This window comes from Ambystoma mexicanum, chromosome 4p, assembly GCF_040938575.1.
Source record: "Ambystoma mexicanum isolate Mex_15411 chromosome 4p, UKY_AmexF1_1, whole genome shotgun sequence".
Lineage (NCBI taxonomy): Eukaryota > Metazoa > Chordata > Amphibia > Caudata > Ambystomatidae > Ambystoma > Ambystoma mexicanum.
This window is the reverse complement of record NC_090927.1, coordinates 83836940-83855410: the sequence shown is the minus strand read 5'-3', so window position 1 is coordinate 83855410 and position 18471 is coordinate 83836940. Positions and strand designations below refer to the sequence as shown.

Genomic DNA, 18471 nt, shown 5'->3' with positions numbered 1-18471 from the left:
TAATGCCACTCAACAAGGACTTTGGAAGTCGCCCCATACCTTATGAATGCTATCGTCCCACTGCACCGCTTTCCCCTTTATGGTCACGGAATGCCTCGGTTTGCTTACCTACTTTATCCCACACATTCATGTGATGCTGATATGTCGTGGTACATTGAATTCTTTTGTTCTCCACACACTCCTTTCTCTTCCATTTGCCAGAATTTGTCTTGTTTTGATTAATCCTTATATTCTCAGCTCCAGAAAAGAGTGGCTCGTGCCCGTTGCCTCCCATGTTACCGGCATGCATTTTCCCTGCCCCGCCAACGAACGAATGCGCCACAGACCAGGAATGCCAGGATGACCAGAAGTGCTGCGACGCCGGCTGCAGTCCACAGTGCAGGAAGCCCCTGCAAGGTACAGAAGCAGCCTAGGTCCCTATTCATACATGTCGTGGGGTCCTGGGCGGGAGAAGGGGACGGGCAGTGAGAGGATTAGCCGGAGTGCTCACTAGGAGCCAGGACCTGAACTCTAACTGAGGACATTATCCCTGAGGCCAGAATACGATGAGTAAACACAGTGAGGGCCATTATGAGGCAGAAGTAGGCCAGATCACCCTTCACTGGCAGCAAGTGACAATCTGTGCCGTATTCATACGTTTTATTATTATTATTATTATGGTATTTATTGAGCTTCGAGAAGCAACTGAGTGCTTTACAGAGGTATACACCAATACAGATGCACAACAGAGCACGTGACAGCACACACAGGGTGAGAGACAGAGCCTGAAGTCTGCTTCTACCTCTCCCAGGCGCTCCGTGCTTCAAATCCACGTACAGCTCCGTCTATGTGCAGTTTCCGTGTGCACAGTGGTGATCTATGTGCAGTTTCCGGTGATCTATGTGCAGTTTCCATGTGCACAGCGGTGCTGGCACCCCTGTGGAATGCACCTGTTTTTTTGAGCTTGCTGAATCCCCACAGGGATGCGTGTGATGCCTCCTGCAAAGCGCATAAACGGTGAGCCGGATTAAGGGTACTGTATTGGCAGGGGCTTAAACAGGCTTTGTAGCCTGAAATCCCCCTGATTACAATCACCATTGCACAGAGAAGACGTGGGCATGCTCGTGGCAGCAGTCATTTAGTGCTATAGACGAGTGTGCTCGTCCTATTTCCATAGACTTGCATTTGCATTGATAACTTAGCATTTAAGGGGTTAACAGACCATGCAAAATGGCCGCCATCGGCTTGGGAAGGGCTTTTAGATGGACTAGTGAATATATCGATATGACAACAATGTGTTCTATCAGTATCATCACTGCGACGAGCAAAGACTATCAATAATGATACGGCTGGCATCTTTTAACAGTAGTGCAGTAGTATGAGTAACAGGTCTGTGTGGCGACATGCTTTGGGCCCTGCTGTTCACTCTAACGGCTGAGGGTTGTGGGAGTCGGAGTCCAAAACATGTGGTGAGCCAAAGTGTCCAGACACCCGATCTAGAGAATCTTTTCACCCTAAAGCCTGTCCAATTTATGCACTTATGCATGCAAATATCTCAAATGCACATTATGTGCACACAAGACGGGGTAAAGTGGTTTAAATAGACACAAGACAATAGCCTCAATTAAAGGCCTCTATAATGGTATATGAATTATGACGTGTATCTATCAAAGGTTTCAATATTCTGCACCAAGTCGCCGGGTGATGTTTCTTTTACAAACCCAAAAATGCATTGTGACCATCAGACCAACTCGACAGTCATTCTGCATAAAACTACACTATGGTTGAAAGTGTGTAGAATAATGATTTGTATAACTATGCCCAATTTCTACAATGCTTGGATGGCAACAGCACGTGAAACATGTAATTATTTTCTGAATTCGTTCTTTTCCAGATAAATCTGGCCACTGCCCACCCTTCAACAGCTCCATTTGCAAAACTGCCCGCCCGTTACCTGGTACATGCAGCAACGACAACCAGTGTGAAGGGACTGAGCGCTGCTGCTGCCATGGCAACTGCAGGATGGAGTGCACAGCGACAGGTAAGGAGATATGAAAGGCCGTCTGCAATGAACGTGTTTCTATCCCAGCCAAGGGAATCCCATGGCAGCGTCAGAGTGGGCCAAGGTGACAGTAAGTGGGTGGACTGGGGCTAGGCTCATTATGGCAGGCTCATGACCACATCATCTATAATGGAACTGACTTCCCTTGACTCCTCTGCCGTGTTTAACTTATTCACCAACAACCTCCAGTGCTTCTCACCAGACTCCCATTAATGATGAAGGTACTTATGTTTATACTGCCGATTTTTTGGCAAAGTAATTTTTTACTGCCATTTTGTTATGATTTTTTTAATGCCAAAATGAGGGGTCTGTCTGTCCACACTACCTAATCATGCCATTCCCCTACTCAACCCACCTCAACCCAACCCCCCCTCCACTCTACGCACGCCATATTGCCTGCCCATGACGTGCATAAGAAGGCAGGCCTGTGTGCCTCAGAAACCCTGCGATGCAACTCTTCATCTGCATCCTGTAGCCTGTGAGCTCCTCGGATAAGAGGGTCCAGCGCCCATGATAGCCAGAAGCATGTCTTCTGGGCCAGTGCTTGGCTCACTCTCACCTTTAGAGTCTTTGGGTGGGTGGGGCCTGCTGCTGTCCTCAGAGGTCACCTATTTCCCAGAATCAGGCAGGGTCTTAAGGGTGGGGGAAGCAGCTCGGCTGTTGTGCTTCTGTCTCCACTGCTGCCGGGTTTTGGAATCTCACCAACACATTTCGGAGAGAAGCTGATATGCTTTGTGAGTTCCAGCAACTCAACAATGCAATGATTTCCCTACATCCAAAGTCTCTCCCTATCCATACTCCTTATCATGGACGGGTCTCTCACATCTTTTTAAAACTTGCCTGCAATGTGGCAATAATCCTTCTGCACTGTGACGTTAACCCCTCGTTCCAAGCACCACTGCTGCAAACAGGTAAGGTGGGGGGTTGGGATCTTTAAAAAATAAATGAAAATAAAGATATGGGAGGGGAAGGAAGGAAGATGGTGGCCGGCGTTGGGGTGGCAGCCTGCGGGTTCTGTGCACCATGGGCTGAGATTATAGGTTTCAGCCAGTGATCCACGGGACCTGATTGGCTGTGTGCTCCAGCATCTTGAAGCCTCTATTGTGCTAGATGGAATTACCAATAAAGATCACAGACCAAATAACTGGACAGACTCTAGGAATATGGCAACACGTTACTTTATTCACATTTAATAAAGCAGGGAGACCTGGCAGGCATTGTACTGATGCACACACACACAAACACACAAACAAACTTGTTTATATAGAGGTTTTTTACCCCATTGTGCGTCTTCTATGATGTCATCCTACGTGGCAATTAATAAAACGTAGCGAGGGAAGGGATTGGTTAGGGGAACAGATCTACTAATAGAACATATAAGGATTAGTGCATCATTGGCTGCCCTTTATATGTAGGGCACGCCTTGAACTACCTGTAAATGCATACAGTAGTGGTTATTTTGGACAAAATAGTTGGGGATTAGTCTATGCAACATTTTATGTTAGGTTGCGCACTAGACCCACTGATTGCTTGGCATTTCCACCCAACCTTGGACTTTCGGCTCGTTACAGCATGTAAATGAAATGAAACCTAGGTGCTTTGACTCACATCAGACTACTCCCTACATTCCCAATTAATCCATCCTCTCACATCGGTTCGCCATAAGCCAAAGTCTTCTGTTTGTATTTGACCTTGTATCCTGTTCACTGTCCTGGAACATTTGAGGAAGTGTGAGCACACCACTATCTTCATCTGAGGCTTAATGAATAGCCCTTGTTTTTGACTTCTAGATCACGTGTTAAGAGACCACAAATGTGTTTATTTCGACCTTGTATTTACTGCTATTTGATTCAATTATACTGGGTGTCATTGCTCCTTTTGGCCTCTGGAGACTTGCTCACTTCATCTTGTATGAACTTTATACACTTTTAATTGTCCAATACGTGGCTCTTGCAAATATGTTCTACTTCTTGAATCTAAAAGAAATATGTCTAACATTCAGGGCTAATCCATCTACCTCCCCTTGGGCCTTGCAGTTATTCCTTAAAATGGTATCCTTAATCTAGGCCAACATAGACTCCTGTTTGTTTTGCACAGAGAGCTTTCTTCCAGCATCTCCTGATTTTGCAGCCTTGGTCTATCTCTGAGGTAGCTTGGTTGAAACTGAAACTAGCCGGCCTCCATTTTCCTATCATGACCGTCCTTGCCATGTTATATTTACCTCTATAGCACGCTTCTATATGTCTCATCTACCTTGTGTTACAGTTATTGGCCAGAAAGTTACATCATCTTTGGGTATGTGTTTCTCTTAGTGCTTCAGTTACATCGTTACTTCTTAGGTATTTCATATGGTTTCAGTATAGCTTCATATATCTTCTTTATGACATCACTCTGCCCTTGTCAGATTTCACTTAGCGTTCCATGATGTCCAGTGGTGCGTGCTAACATCCTTCCACGCAATATCCTTCCACTTGCTCAGTGTGAGGGTACATTCTTTCTGTATATCTGAGTGCATAGCATCTCTAATACACTCTATGCGGTATAGGGACAGTACATGGTGTCCCATTCACAGCTCCTCTCCTGCTGTTCCAATATGACAGTGGTGAGGTGGCAGCAACTAGTGAGAAGGCATCCACCTGCTCCTCTACATTCCACCCTCTGGTCGAATATTCAACCATATTCTCTTCTTCAATCGTTTTCATCTTCTATTCATGCTGTTCTTTCCTGAGGATCCATGTCTTTGTCACCCCCCCGCCCCAGGTGACCTGCATTCTTTATATGCTCATCCACACTCCATGTCATGTGGCAGCAATCTCCTGATGGTGTACAGAATATCCATCATCCTACATATTTTTTATGATCCTTGTGGTAGTAGAACTGTGTTACTGGAGGTGCAATGGGAATCTTCTTTATGTTCTCATAGGTACTTTCCTCATTCTGAATTTCTTCTCCAGTTGCAGCATCTATGTCAATCATTATCTTCATCCCAATAGCTTGCTTAGCTGTCTTCTGGCATTGTCCCAAGATGATCCTTATAAGACAAAATCCTAGCAACACAAACACTAGTATTTCTCCAAGTAGCTTGAAGGCATTCCCCAACCAGGTTGGAATCCATGAAATCAAAGACGTAAACCAATCATCATCCTCTATCTCATCTGCTTCATCCTCCATCTTCGTGTGCAGGGTTGACAACAATGTTATTGCTTCTGTCAAAGTTCCATTTTCTTCATCGTGGGCAGGTATAAATGTACTCAAGAAGGCCCAACCTTGGCGCACACGTCTCCTTCCATTGTTATAATTAAGTCCAGGACATATCAATTCTTCTCTGATCGCATTAAATCCTTTTATTGTCGTATTGATCGTCTGCAGCAGCTCCCATCTTGTGATTTGTAACCACTTGGCAGTCTGAATTCCTAGAAAGAATATTGCTGTAAATAGCACTGCCATTCTGCTGAACAACTTGTGCTCATCTGGAAAATCATGATAGGCTTTTACTGATTTTGCAGAGAAATAATTCTCCAGCATGGGGTCTAGCATGGATTCACATGCTCATGAATATTACCCGTCGTCAGGCTGGGACTCTTCGGTAAAAGAAAAAACAGTTTCACTTTTGTTTATAAACTGCCTTTCTCCTGAAAACCAATCACTGAGCTCTGGGTCATACTGCCCCTATCCAATGACTGCCCTCTCCCTAAGCCCCTCCTCTGGCAGCCATCTTCAGATTTTTGCCGCACTTTCAAGTGTTGGGAGTCCTCACGTATTGCTCTTCAAGCTTTCTGCGTTTTTCTGCGCTTGTTTGGTTAGAAAATCCTGTTTTGTTCAAATCGAGCCTGCTGCAGATTGCGGGAATGTTTTCACGGACGACAAGCATTCCCAGTGTATGTACTGTGTACACCCTACACACAAGGAGGAAGATTAGTGAGATTTGCCATGGCTTCTCCAAGCGCACAACGAAGGACCGGCATGCCTATCTGGCTCAAGGCCAAGGTCTCTACCCCATTTGGACCACAGGGATAGAACTCACCAGGGTCCAGCCAACCTGAGCGGGCTTCTAAGCCCTTTCAGGGCACTCCTGTGGGGGGCCAAGACAAGGCCAAGCACTGCGAGTCTGCTTCCGTTGGGGTCCTGCGACAGTCAGGGCACACTCATTGTCCCCATTCGCCTCGATCTCCAGCCATCACTCCAGTTCTTCATCAAGAAGGAAGTCGGCTACCCCAGGGAAGCTGTGGGAGAAGCAGAGGAGGCCAAGCAGGACATGGGATCCGTCCTGCCGGCGAAGGCACAGGTGCCCCAGGCCAAGACGTCCTCTTCGATCGAGATGCTGGCGGCTGCCCTCTCGGCCCAGACAACTCAGGACCCGAAGAAAGGAGGGGAGATAAAGAGCTACAGGGCACAGACATTTCATCGTCCAATGAGGAAGACGTTACTTCCATCCACACCATCCCGGAGCTCAGGGGTGACAACGACGATGAGAATGTCAAGGAGTCACCCGCCAGACGACAACGACGAAGTCGACGAGGCAGAGGGTGACTACACAGGTGCTGGACCCAGCATTCCTGTGCCCCAAGAGCCCCCCAGAGATCTGTTGCAGGACATTCTGTCGACTCTCCACTCTGTTGTGTCAGAGATTCAGAAGAGGATGTCGACGGCACCGCCAGCAACTCCACCGACGGAGACCCCGTTCTCACCGGGGCCACCGCCAACCAAACAAGAGGAGAGGGCACTCTACGCCTCCACTCCAAACATCGCTGCCTTCACCCACCCAGGGAAACGGGGATGAACAAAGCGACGGCAGACACCGACGCCGACAGACTCTCTCCGCCACCAAGGGCGTCTCCGCCGGGTGAAGTGGGATCTTTCCATTCCATGATTGCCTGCACATCTGAACTTTTTCAGCTCACCCCAGAGGAGAAGAAAAGGGAGGGATTCCTGTACCAATGCCGGGAGGCGAAGAGGACGACTGTTCTGTCGATTCCACTCCTGGATGACGTATGGGATGATGGGCTAGCGCTCCTGAAGAATCCCTCCTCGGCAACGGCTAAGAGAGATCAGCTTGAGAAGAAGTATCGGGTTACTGCGGTCGCAGCCATCGCTGGATTCGATTGTTTTGGCAGCAGCAAGGAAGAAGTCATCCAACCCAACGTCGTCGTCAGCATCTGTTCCCCTGGATGACGAGGGGAAGAAGTTGGACGCTGTGGGTCAGAAAGTTATTTACTCGGCAGCGACTACCATTAAGGCGACCAACACCCTAGCGATCATGGCCAGGTACGACCGGGAACTTTGGTACAAGATGGCCCCGATCCTGGATTTCCTTCTCAAGGACAAGCGAGTTGAGGCAATGGAGATCCTCCAGGAAGGTGAGGTCCTTGAGGAATTTTGGCGGTGGATCGTCCTAGCCCTACCACTCCACGACCCAGGAAGCCTACAGGGGTTGTTCCAAGGCTTTAGAGGTGGCCACCACCATCGTCAAGGGGCCCACGGCGGCATTCCGGCCACGAAGCAGGACTGAACCGGCTGAGACGTCAGGCCCCCACCCCTGCATCCCTGTTGGAGGCTGCTGGCAAACTTGGTCAGTGTGTGGGAAAACATCTCCACCGATCGATGGGTGCTGGATGCTCTCGCCCACGACACACCTTGGAGTTTCAACAAAGGTGTCCTCGTATACCGCCGGTGGACCAGCAGGAACAGCACATCCCGCAGCTGCTGCTGGAGGTGCGGGCGATGTTAAGAAATTGCAGGGCATCAAGGTGATTATATCGATCAAGAAAGATGCCGCCCTAATAGATGCGAGTAGGATAAGCTCTGAGGGTTTCAAAAGATGTACCACTATTCCCCTATTCAACTTCTTCCCTATTTTCCTGAAGGAATTGGCAGAGGTAGTGGCTCACCCTAAAACCACTATTTTTAAGGGAACCCGTGTTCAGCTGTCATCATAAAAACCTGTCCACCGACCCTGCTTGTAGCAATCTGCACATTTGTGAACACCTCGCTCATGGAGGGACTTGTGCTGTAAGATCTTAAACACCCAGGGGTGACCCAATTCCTGAAAAAACGGGATCTTCCTGTTAGGCAGAATCCTGTGCAGTTCCCTGAGGGAGCACTACAGAAGATTAAGAATACAGGTATATGCAAGAAAATCCCCTTTGGTATCACTCCGTAACACAAAGATTTAGTTGGTAGCTGTGGCTAAGCAGTCAGACTTATCTCAAGAGGGAGATGAGCAGTATTCAGGGTTTACACATTAGGACTACAGTACTATGGAACAAGGAAACACTGGCCAAAGCTTGGCATCAAAAAGAATATATATATTTATTTTACACACTCTGATGTTCACAAACAAGTCACTATTATTAAAGCAAGTTATACCAGTTAAGAAAAGAATACACAACTCCCTATTTAAATTGTAGACAAGTTTGAGCAAGAGTGAAAACTGAGCAAAACGGCACAGTGAAAACCAAGCAGAAATGGCACTCTAACAATTTCTCAAAAGGGGGGGAAAGGACAAGGTATACAGGTTTAGACTCTTTAACACACCAGCAATACTTCCCAAGTAGATTGTGAACAAGTTAGGCAAGGCAGTACTTTAGCATATGCAATACTGAGGTGAAAACCGAGCAAAATGGCACTTCACAAGTTTAAAAAGAGGGAAGGAAAAGGTGGTTATAAGAAGTAGGTGCACCAACACATTTCTAGGTGAGAATCAATCAAGAGAAGGCAGTTGTAACAGATTTAGCCAGAGCCAATAGGCCTGTGCCAGTGTCAGTGGTACAAGGCAATGTGCGCAGGATCAAAATGTTCTAGTAGCTACAGTCAAGTCTTTAACGATTCGAAAAGGTGGTTGCAGAGGGTGAAAGACAATGTTAGACGATAGGGGCGGCCAACCCAGTAGGTAAGTAAAGGATTTAAAACACCTTTAGCGATACCCAACGAAACGGGAGGCCTGGCGGAACAATGTACCTTTAAAGTAGAAGAGGCTTCTGCGGTGGCGGTAGTTCCTGGTAGTTCCTGTTGTTTGGGAGATCCAGCAGAGGAAGAGAGGCTCTCGTCGTGGAGAAAGGTTCGATTCACTGCACTGCCCAGGGATGAAACGAGCCGTGGTGCTGCCAAACGAATAAAAGGTACGCTCCTTTAAATTCGCGGTCCGGGTGGACGGGTGCCTGGCTATCCGGTCTCCTAGTGCTTGGCACTGGTGATTCGACCAAGGCCGGTCCGGGAAGGCGATTGGCGAACTGGTTGGCCCCACCAGCTCAAGGGAAGAAGACTCTTTCCGAGGAAGATCTTCTCAAGTCGTTGGAGAAAAGTGGTGAAGATCGGCAGCAGGGCTTCACCGGTGGTTCAGTCATTGCAGATGTCTTCAGCTTCTCTCCTCTTCAGTTTCTTAGTTCCAGTGGTGACGTCTTGTCCTCCAGTCCTCAGGACCCTGCTTTTATGCAGCAAAACCGCCATTCATACAGCCTAGCTGTCACTCATACAGTGGGGTGGCTCTCCTGGCGGGAGAACCCCCCAGCCTATCAGGGCAGAGTGCGACTTGGGTTGCGTAGGCAACCCTGTCCAGGGTGCCTATTCCCCCTCCCACACATCCTGTCTACCCCAGACATAGTGGCGTTGAGAGGAGGGCTTCAGCGCAGAAGCACGCCAATTGGACGAACAAAGGACCCCCTACCTAGGTTAGGATTATAGCGAAAGACACGAGAAAGAACTATTATCAAAGTTCTGGCAATAAAAACCTACAGAGTATGTTAATATCAAAAGAAACCGGCGGTCTGTTAGAGGCTCTCAGGAAAAGTGGTAGCCTCGAACAATGGGAAAATCCCATAGGGAAATATTTGCGGTCGAATATTTATGATAGTAACCACTGCCACCAGCCAGAAACTTTTGAGAGAGGGACTGTACGGTACCCCCTCGAAAATGAACTTTAGGGAAAAACTATTAACCCTTCCCAGTACTTCCATAGTAAGATGGGTTGTACTGGTTTAGTTCATAAGAATTGACTAGTAAAGTCAATGGGGACTTTACATGCCCTGGGAGACAGTAGTCAGTCCCACGGTATGGATTCTATGTTTGGGGGTCGCTATGATACCCCTGTGGTACGGCACGGAGGGTGCTATGTACCACACATGTTAAAAAGATGATTTCTATGTGGGTGAGAAACCCCATAGACCAGAAGCACACAAGATAGCCTAAAACACACAATAGCAATCAGTCCAAGAGTGGGACAAAAAGGCTCTCACTCTTAGCAGGAGAAAAAAATAAACCCTTAAAATCCAGCAAAGCTGCTGGGGGACTCTATAGGTAAGGGAAATTAGCCTTTGAAGAGAATTCTCCCTAACTCTCCCCCCCCCCAGACTAAGGGACAGGAGGATCTAATCCACTCCCTGATGAGTCTCTTACCTCTAGTCAGTTAAAAACATCCTAGAGAGACCATCAACATTTTGGTGGTGACATCCTGACATGTGCTGAATGGTAAGATCAAACCCTTGGAGGCAGATTGACCACCTTAATAGTTTTGGGTTTTCCCCTTTCATTTGCATCAACCAACTCAAGGGTTGGTGGTCAGTCTGAATGGTGAAAGTAGAACCATACAAGTATGGCCTAAACTTCTTCAGAGACCACACAATGGCAAAACATTCTCTTTCAATAGTTTTTTTTTTATTTGTATCTGGTTTAAACACAGTTAAACCTTTACAAAATTTTAGAATAAAAATGTTCACAGTGTTACAACGTAAAAAGAAAATACATTTGCAACATTATTCCAAATATAAAACTCATTAATCATGTTATACAATTCATATTATAGACCATAAAACAAAGTCATAAAAAATAAGAAAGAAGATCACACAGCATTTCCATCTTTCAGACTTCGTAAATAACAGTCGAAGATCAAAGAAGAAGAAAAGAAAGGCCTTGTTTGTCCTTTAGTGAGTAATTAAATTTCCAGTGTAAATTTTAGAATTGTTAATTTGTTCTTTCTAGGGTAGCCAAACCACACACTTCTACTAGGAAGGTGACCACTGCTAGCTTTAGTGTGTTTGACTTTCCGTGTAGCATGTAACACCATATTAATTCAGTGTGGACTCTAGAGGGATCATGGACACATTTTCCAAACACGTGTAACCTCTGTTGCACTATCATTGAGCAGTTTAGGAGAAGATGTTCAAGTGATTCTGTCGTGTCAACACAACGACAAAAGCGACAGGGAATTTTTAGGCTCATGGCAGATCTGATCTCGAGAATTTCCCCAGTAGGGAGCACATTGAAACGGAACCGTAAGTAGATTGCTCCCCTTACCGGGTCAGGGAATTTGGTTAAATAGGATTCCAGAGTGCCTAGCTTTTTCCCCTCAGTGACCAGTTGTTTATAGATCTTTGAGGAGGCCACTTTTTCCGTAGTGGTGGCCCAATTTGACCACTATAGCCGTTTTTTCACTTCCATTGGATTAGTGAATAGCATTTCATGAGAGACATCTATGGTATTGAGAAGGTTTACACAGTCTTTTTGTAAATTTAGCATCCATACTGAATCACTGGATCCCCCTCTTAGTCTACCGCCCAATAACGTATAATGTGAATTATTTTTAGATATCATTAGGTTCCGATATAAAGCCATTTTTTCCATTTTACTCTCATGGTTAATGAAATAAGGCCTAATTCGTAGCGAAATGCAGGTATCGGAACACAATGGGGCAGATACAAGATAATTTTCCGCCAGATCTTTGATTCCATTTTATGGACCAAACGATATATTTCAAACGGTAAGATTTCCATGCCGTATATCAGTTTTCGGAACAATTTTCAAGTTGTAAAACCTAATCAGAGGAGTGTTAGAGAATTTACAAAATTTACCTGAGATCTTTCTCATTTGGAGGATGAGCTTATCTGTTTTATCCAGGTAGAAATTCCAATAAGAGTTTATCGACATGCTTCCAAATATAGGGAACCCCAGATAACAGAGTGAACTTACTTTTGCTAGCAGACATGTATTTATTCGCAATTTAAATTTTATAGTTCTCTTCCTGGAGGTAAAGGATATGATGAAAGACTTCTTTTCATTTATCACCAGTCCATTTTCTTGTGCATATATAGAAAGGGCCCTAAGTTTTCGCTGTAAACCCACTGGGGTACTATCGACCAGAAGCAGGTCATCCGCATAGGCATTCCAACATATTTTAATGCCCTCAATTTGTGGAGAGACCAGGGAAAAATTTGTGAGAGGGAGATCAGCATCAGTGGTATAAAGATTGAAAAGAGTAGGGGCAAATAGACACCCTTGTCTGAGGCCATTCTTAGCGTGAATTATTTGGGAAAGATCACCCGACATATTTAATCTTACTTGAATTGCCGAGTCTTCATGGAGATTAATAAGAATTGTCAGCAGATGTGACGGCAGCTCCATTTGGGATAATTTAGTCCACAGTCTCACCCTGTCCACCTTGTCAAAGGCGAGCGACAGGTCTACTGAAGCCAGGTATATAGGTGTTGCCATTTTTTTACAAGCCTTTTCTAAAAGTAAACAAATAATCAGCCCGTCTATTTCAGTTCCCATCCCTTTACGGAAAACAAACTGCTGGGGGGGTAAGATATTGTTTTGGTTCGCCCATTCCTCAATTCTCTGTAGTACTAGACTTGCAAAGATCTTGGAATCAGCGTCCATAATTGAAATCGGGTGGTAGTTTGTCGGACAGGTTCTGTCCCCTCCTTTATATGTAGGCACAACGTAGGATAATCTCCATTATTGGGCAATTGTCTTGGTCTGCATAATGGAATTAAAGAGTATAAACAGTGATTTTGCCCAATGTTCTGGTTTTTTCTTCAAGGTGTTATTTGTCAGCCCATTTGGGCCGGCTGCTCTTGAGTTGTTCGACCTCTTAATCTGGGCTTCAATATTATTCATCGTAAAATCGAAACCCCAAGACCCCTCTTTTATAAGTAAGAGTTCATACGTCATGGCCATTTTCCCTTTGTATAGGGTTGAGAAATGTGTTCCCCAGGTATCCGACTGTACATTAACAGATTGGAGTACTACCTGTCTTTTTTCAAGCGCATTTATTAATCCCCAAAATTCCCGACCTGATGTTCCCTTTAGGGCTGCTAACATAGCAATATATCATTATTTTGCAGTACACACTTATGATTTTTCATCCCATTTTTTTATTTTGTTTAATTTGTGTAATTTTCCTCTTTTTTTCTATCTCAGTCAAGTTGGTTCTCAGGATAGATCTTATTTGTCGATTTGCAAAGTTTTTTTTTGGCTTACCAGCGGATCATACATATGTGAATGTGTTGGTTTCAAAGAGCCGTATTTATTAGGTTTAACTGATCTCCCTATCAGATTTTTGATAAGGTCAGTAAAATGCAAGACCGAATAACACTGTGTTTTGGCGGACAAAGACATTCTGTTAAAGTCTTCAACGAAGACTGTATTAAGTTTGTCAATGTTTCCTTCATGCCAAGTTATGCGGTTTCCACTGTATGACACTATCGAGTTTATCTGCATTGGTCTTTGTTTAGAGATTCTGTTATTTAGTGCCATAATCATTTCCAAGAATCTGTGGTCACTCATATTAGTGTCACTTATATGAAATTCCGAGCACAGTGCTGATATAGATTTTGACATAAAGATGTGATCAATGTGTGATTTATAATGTCCATTCGACCAAGTATGCTCATACAAAGAGCAATTGAATATGCCATTAACATGGTCCAGTCCCCAATATTCAAACAAATTCCTCCAAATTTCACCATTAATAAACATGTGTTTGATAGAACAGGCAACAGCGACCCCTTTCTCAATGCTAAGCGTGGGCCTTAATAGTGAAACGCCCATCTTTTTCCCAATTCCGTGCCCGTATTTGATTTCAGAGTTAAAATCACCCGAAATTATAATGTCAATTCCTCTGTATTTAAGCAGCATAGCGGCAAGGCAGTTGTTCAAGTACGAGATGTCATTGCCCAGAGATACTTGAGTATTCCAGTAGATGTTTAAAACAAGCATCAATTCAGAAACTGAGTTACTTCCATGTTTCACTACAACGGCAACTGCAAAATTCATTAATTCAATCGATTCCAAAATACAGGTACCTAATTCGAGTTTGACTGCGACAAACAACCCACCCGTTGGTCTTCCACGTGATCCCGCTTTAGCCAGAAGATGTGTACATATAAAACCGTCAAGTTGTATCGGAGCAGTCAACCACGTTTCCTGTATACAAAATATGTTAAATGATGTAAGTTTTGCACACAGTTCCCCAGAGTTCATCAGATTCGAGTGGCCTCTTCAATTCCATGAGAGGAATTTCCAATCTGCCACTACTTTAGTGGCATTAAAGGTTTTGTTTCATTTTTGCATCTCCGATATGGATTCTCTAAGTGTTTGGGCTAACCAGGCCAAATCCTGCCCCTCCTTTAACAGTTTGAGTATTTTCTTTTCGTATCTCTACCTCATCCCTACAGGGATTAGGGCTTACTTTTTCTATTTCCCGAGCACTTCCCCTCTCCCAACCATTACTAAAAATCAGGATGTCATAGCCCATTCTATTAAATTGTTCCACCTCCTGAATGATCATATCAAAAATCTTTTGTGAATTGGGAACAATGCTGACATGGTCATGGCGAGAGGGATGGATGAAGTCCATCAGACAAATGTCCGCTGTTCCAATCATCCTAAGTCGAGGGACCTCATTGAATAGTGAGAGAATGCGTGGCCTATTCAGCGAGGAAGGGCCACCAATATCACAGAGATTATAGAGGAGGATACTCGGATATTCCTGGAATGAAATGTCTCGCCACGGTACATTCCTGAGATCGCTCTCCTTCACATGTAGGGGTCTAGCTGATTCATATTGAATGGGGTTCCTCGAGTCATGGGATTCGATAGGATAAAGAGGTCCATGCCTCGGGGACGATTGGATGAGATTTCTTTCTGGTTGCTCCCACTGTGACGGCGGAGCATTTTCCGTTCCGCCTTCCCTTGTTAGGGAAAAAGTGGGTATCTCATTCGTGTTGTTGTAGAACCGAGACAAGTCGGGAAGGAGGTCCATCATAATCTTTTTTATGGTGTCAGGAAGATTTGCAATGGCCCCATCAACCCCAGACCGGATTTGTTGAACTTCTTTCAGGGGTAGTTTTGGGCACTCCTTCTTGGCTCCATCTAATAGGAGAGCCCCGTGATGGAGATTTGTTTTCACCTCAATCGCATCCTCACCAGTGGTCTTAACCGACTCCAATGGTGTAGGAGGTAGGGAGGAGAAACCCAATCTATTGGATTCTGCTGAGGTGGTAGGGTTTTCTGCCAAACCGTTGGAGAGGTCTTGTGGTAAGATCGGCCGATCAGTCGACTTCTCCAAAACCTTATAGAAGTTAGACAGCTGTGACTGTTTTATCTCTTTATTTTCCCCATCCATATGTAATGGTTGTACTTTCTCGTTGTCAGTTCCGATAATTTTATCAGTTATCTTTGGTCTGAAATCTTCCCTCTGAGTCGGGTTTGTTTTCCCCAATTTTTTCATGTTTTTCCCAGTTACATTATTTCCATTAGTTTTTGTTTTTTTTTTCTTTTCAGATATCAGCTGCATTTAATTGTAAGGCCATCCTACTTTCCTCATTGAGTTGTCTTAAATCAGATAGTGCAACTTCATTCGGGGAAGCCTTCGATTCTGGCTTGCGGGGTTCGGGTCTAGCAGGCATCCGTCCCTTTTTCATCAGCCTTTTGCTTGCCTTTAACGCCAGTCGTTTCTGTTTTCTTGAGAGGAAGAAGCCGTTCCCCACCGGACTCCCTTCCTCCTTTTGCTTTTCAGTCTCATCGACCGGGGCCCCTGCACCATCAATAGATTCCAACAATTTTGCAAGTGCTGATGGACTGTCAGGTGGAGAGGGGAGAATGGGGTGTTCGTACTGAATGGATATTACTGGTCTCACAGGGATTAGAAGTACCAGTTTTCCAGGTAGATCTAACAGGCCCTTTTCTAAGATAGACATTTTCGTTGATAGTTCTTTCAAGGCCTCCATGATCCTTTTTTCCCCTTCTGGCTCCAATTTCTGTTCTTTTTTCTCATCGTTCTTTTTATTTTCCTTTGGTAGGTTCAATGCAATCCCCACAGGTATCACACTAGCATAGCTCGCAATCTCCTTTCCACTAACCAGGGTTTGAGTGCTTTGTGAATTATTTGTTTTTGGGATTTGTATGGGTTCTTTCTCTTTTGAGAACGCCATCCTTTCATCTTTGCCCATGAGAAAACCTTCTACTCTAGTTAATTTTAATTGAGTATCAAAAGCAACCCTTTTCAGATCTTTTATCTCCCAATGGGTAAGCTCATGGCCTTTATCGAGGAGGTTTAATATTCTAGATAATACTGGTAGTGACTCCTCAAATTTGGCATTACTGTCATTAATGGTCGAACTGGTAAGGGAGGCTCCCATAATTGGCGGAGTGTTAGTATGGGTTGACAGTACAGGGATCGGCTGATTCCCCTTTGGTATGGTGGTTCCCTGCACCTCTACAACATTATTCTCTTCCACCGCCCCAACCTTGCTGGGTATCTGTGAAAATTCAGGCAGATGGTAGCGGGAATTTAGCATTTTGGAGAAAAATCTGTATGATGTAGCAGAACTCAATTTCGGAAGTGTCTTCATGGGCCTCATTCCGAGTTTTGCGGTAAGTATGGGTTTTTACCGGCATGGCGGAAAGATCGAGTCCGGTCTGGTACGACGCCGCAATTTACAGGCCATTCCGACTTCGCGGGCACGAGCTTTCCGCCATGCCGGTAAATCCCCTAGCGGCATACCGCTAAAGGGCCCGTAAATTACGGTCACCGCTAATTAACGGATACGGAAATTACGTCATCGCACAGGAACAGGAAGGAGCACGGCGGCCATCTTTAAAAACACAATCCACTGCCATCCTCTTTTATTACAGTACCTGGAGGTATATTTCGACCCTCAAAAAAGCCATCAGTGACCAGTATCATGCCGAAAGCACTGAAGAAAGGTGCCGCCCGCATCAGGAAGGAGCGTTTCATGCAGGATGAGCTCCAGGTCCTGGTGGACACCCTGCACGCAAATGCTGAGACAGTATTCAGCAGTGACATGCTTAGGCCGACCATTGCCAGGAAGAAGGAGATCTGGGACTTGGTGGCACAGAGGGTGAGCGCCGTAGGGAACTCCCCCCGTACGACGAGGGACTGCATGAAACGGTGGGATGACCTCCGTCTCAGGGTGCGGGCCATCCTATCGGCCAATCAAACACAGGCCCTGGAGACAGGAGGAGGCCCAGCTTCTCCAATCAAGATGATGCCCTGGGAGCAAACGTGTGCGGACATGATGGGCACTGAAGCCATAGAGGGGGTCGGCGAGATGGAGTGCGGTGCCCCGTCATCCGCAGATGGAGGTGAGTGTCATGAGTGAAGATAGTAAATGCATTCCCAATGTAAGGCACCGCCAAGGGCTGGGCAAGAAGTCACATCACGTATGGGAACCCCCCCCCCCGCAAATCATGCCGTCACAAGTAAGACCCAGGCTGATGCCAGGTGCAAGGCTCCAACCCATATTGGCCAGAGCACACAAAGAGGCAGTCAATGTGAGTCAGCACAGTAATCCACCAACATGAGTGACCCAGACACCTGCATGCATTTACTGTCCAATCCCAGATCACTGTCCCACTCCCAACCCAAATGTCAACAAAACGCTGCAATCCCATTGTCATACCATAGGCTTGAAGAAATGCTGACCCCCAAATCATAGCTCATGCCATCTCTCTCTTCCCCCCCACAGGCAGCGGCCATGAAAGTGAGGGCCAGGAAGCCACACAGCCCTGTTCCTCCGGGGGCACAGCCAGGGGACAGCATAAACCTGCAGGAAGGAAGAAGGCACAGGCAACACCACCTGCACCAGCAACCCCCATGGAGGCTGCACAACCCACACCCCTACCCATGCCTGCACTGCCGACGGAGACATGCCCCACGGTGCACTCAGAGGAGTCCAGTGTGGCAGGGGAAAATGCTGCCATGTGCCTCCCCGAGGAGCCAGATAGCCCGACATCTGTTCCCGTATCCGACGTGGAGGAGCCCCATGACATCATGCACGGCCCAGACACCCCATCCTACAGTCAAGTTGCACACAGCGACTCCGGGGAGATTGACACCCCAGGCCTCACAGGCCAAGGAGCACCACCTGCCAGTCCTGGATCCACCTCCCCTGCAGAAAGCCCCGAAAGGGCTGCAGGCTCAACACCACGGCTGCCTAGCACAACTGCCACACCGGCCATGGATGGATTGCACTCCCAGCGCCTCACGGACCTGATTGAGGACTTCATCCGGGACAACCGTGAATCCAGGTCGGAGTGGCACAATGACCTGCAGGCCCTGGGCGAAGTCATCACTGCCAACACAAACCGGCTCTGTGAGGTGCTGGGCCGGATCGCTGATGCCCTGGAGGCAG

At 46.1% G+C, this 18471-nt stretch overlaps 1 protein-coding gene across 1 annotated transcript in view; it reads left to right on the top strand.

The window, feature by feature from the left end:
- LOC138452541 (uncharacterized) overlaps nucleotides 1–18471 on the top strand; it is a 418730-nt gene that overhangs the window by 158756 nt on the left and 241503 nt on the right. The window contains exons 5-6 of the mRNA XM_069604986.1: nucleotides 238–396; nucleotides 1874–2020. Coding sequence (XP_069461087.1) covers nucleotides 238–396; nucleotides 1874–2020 — 306 coding nt within the window. The remainder of the gene's footprint in view (nucleotides 1–237; nucleotides 397–1873; nucleotides 2021–18471) is intronic.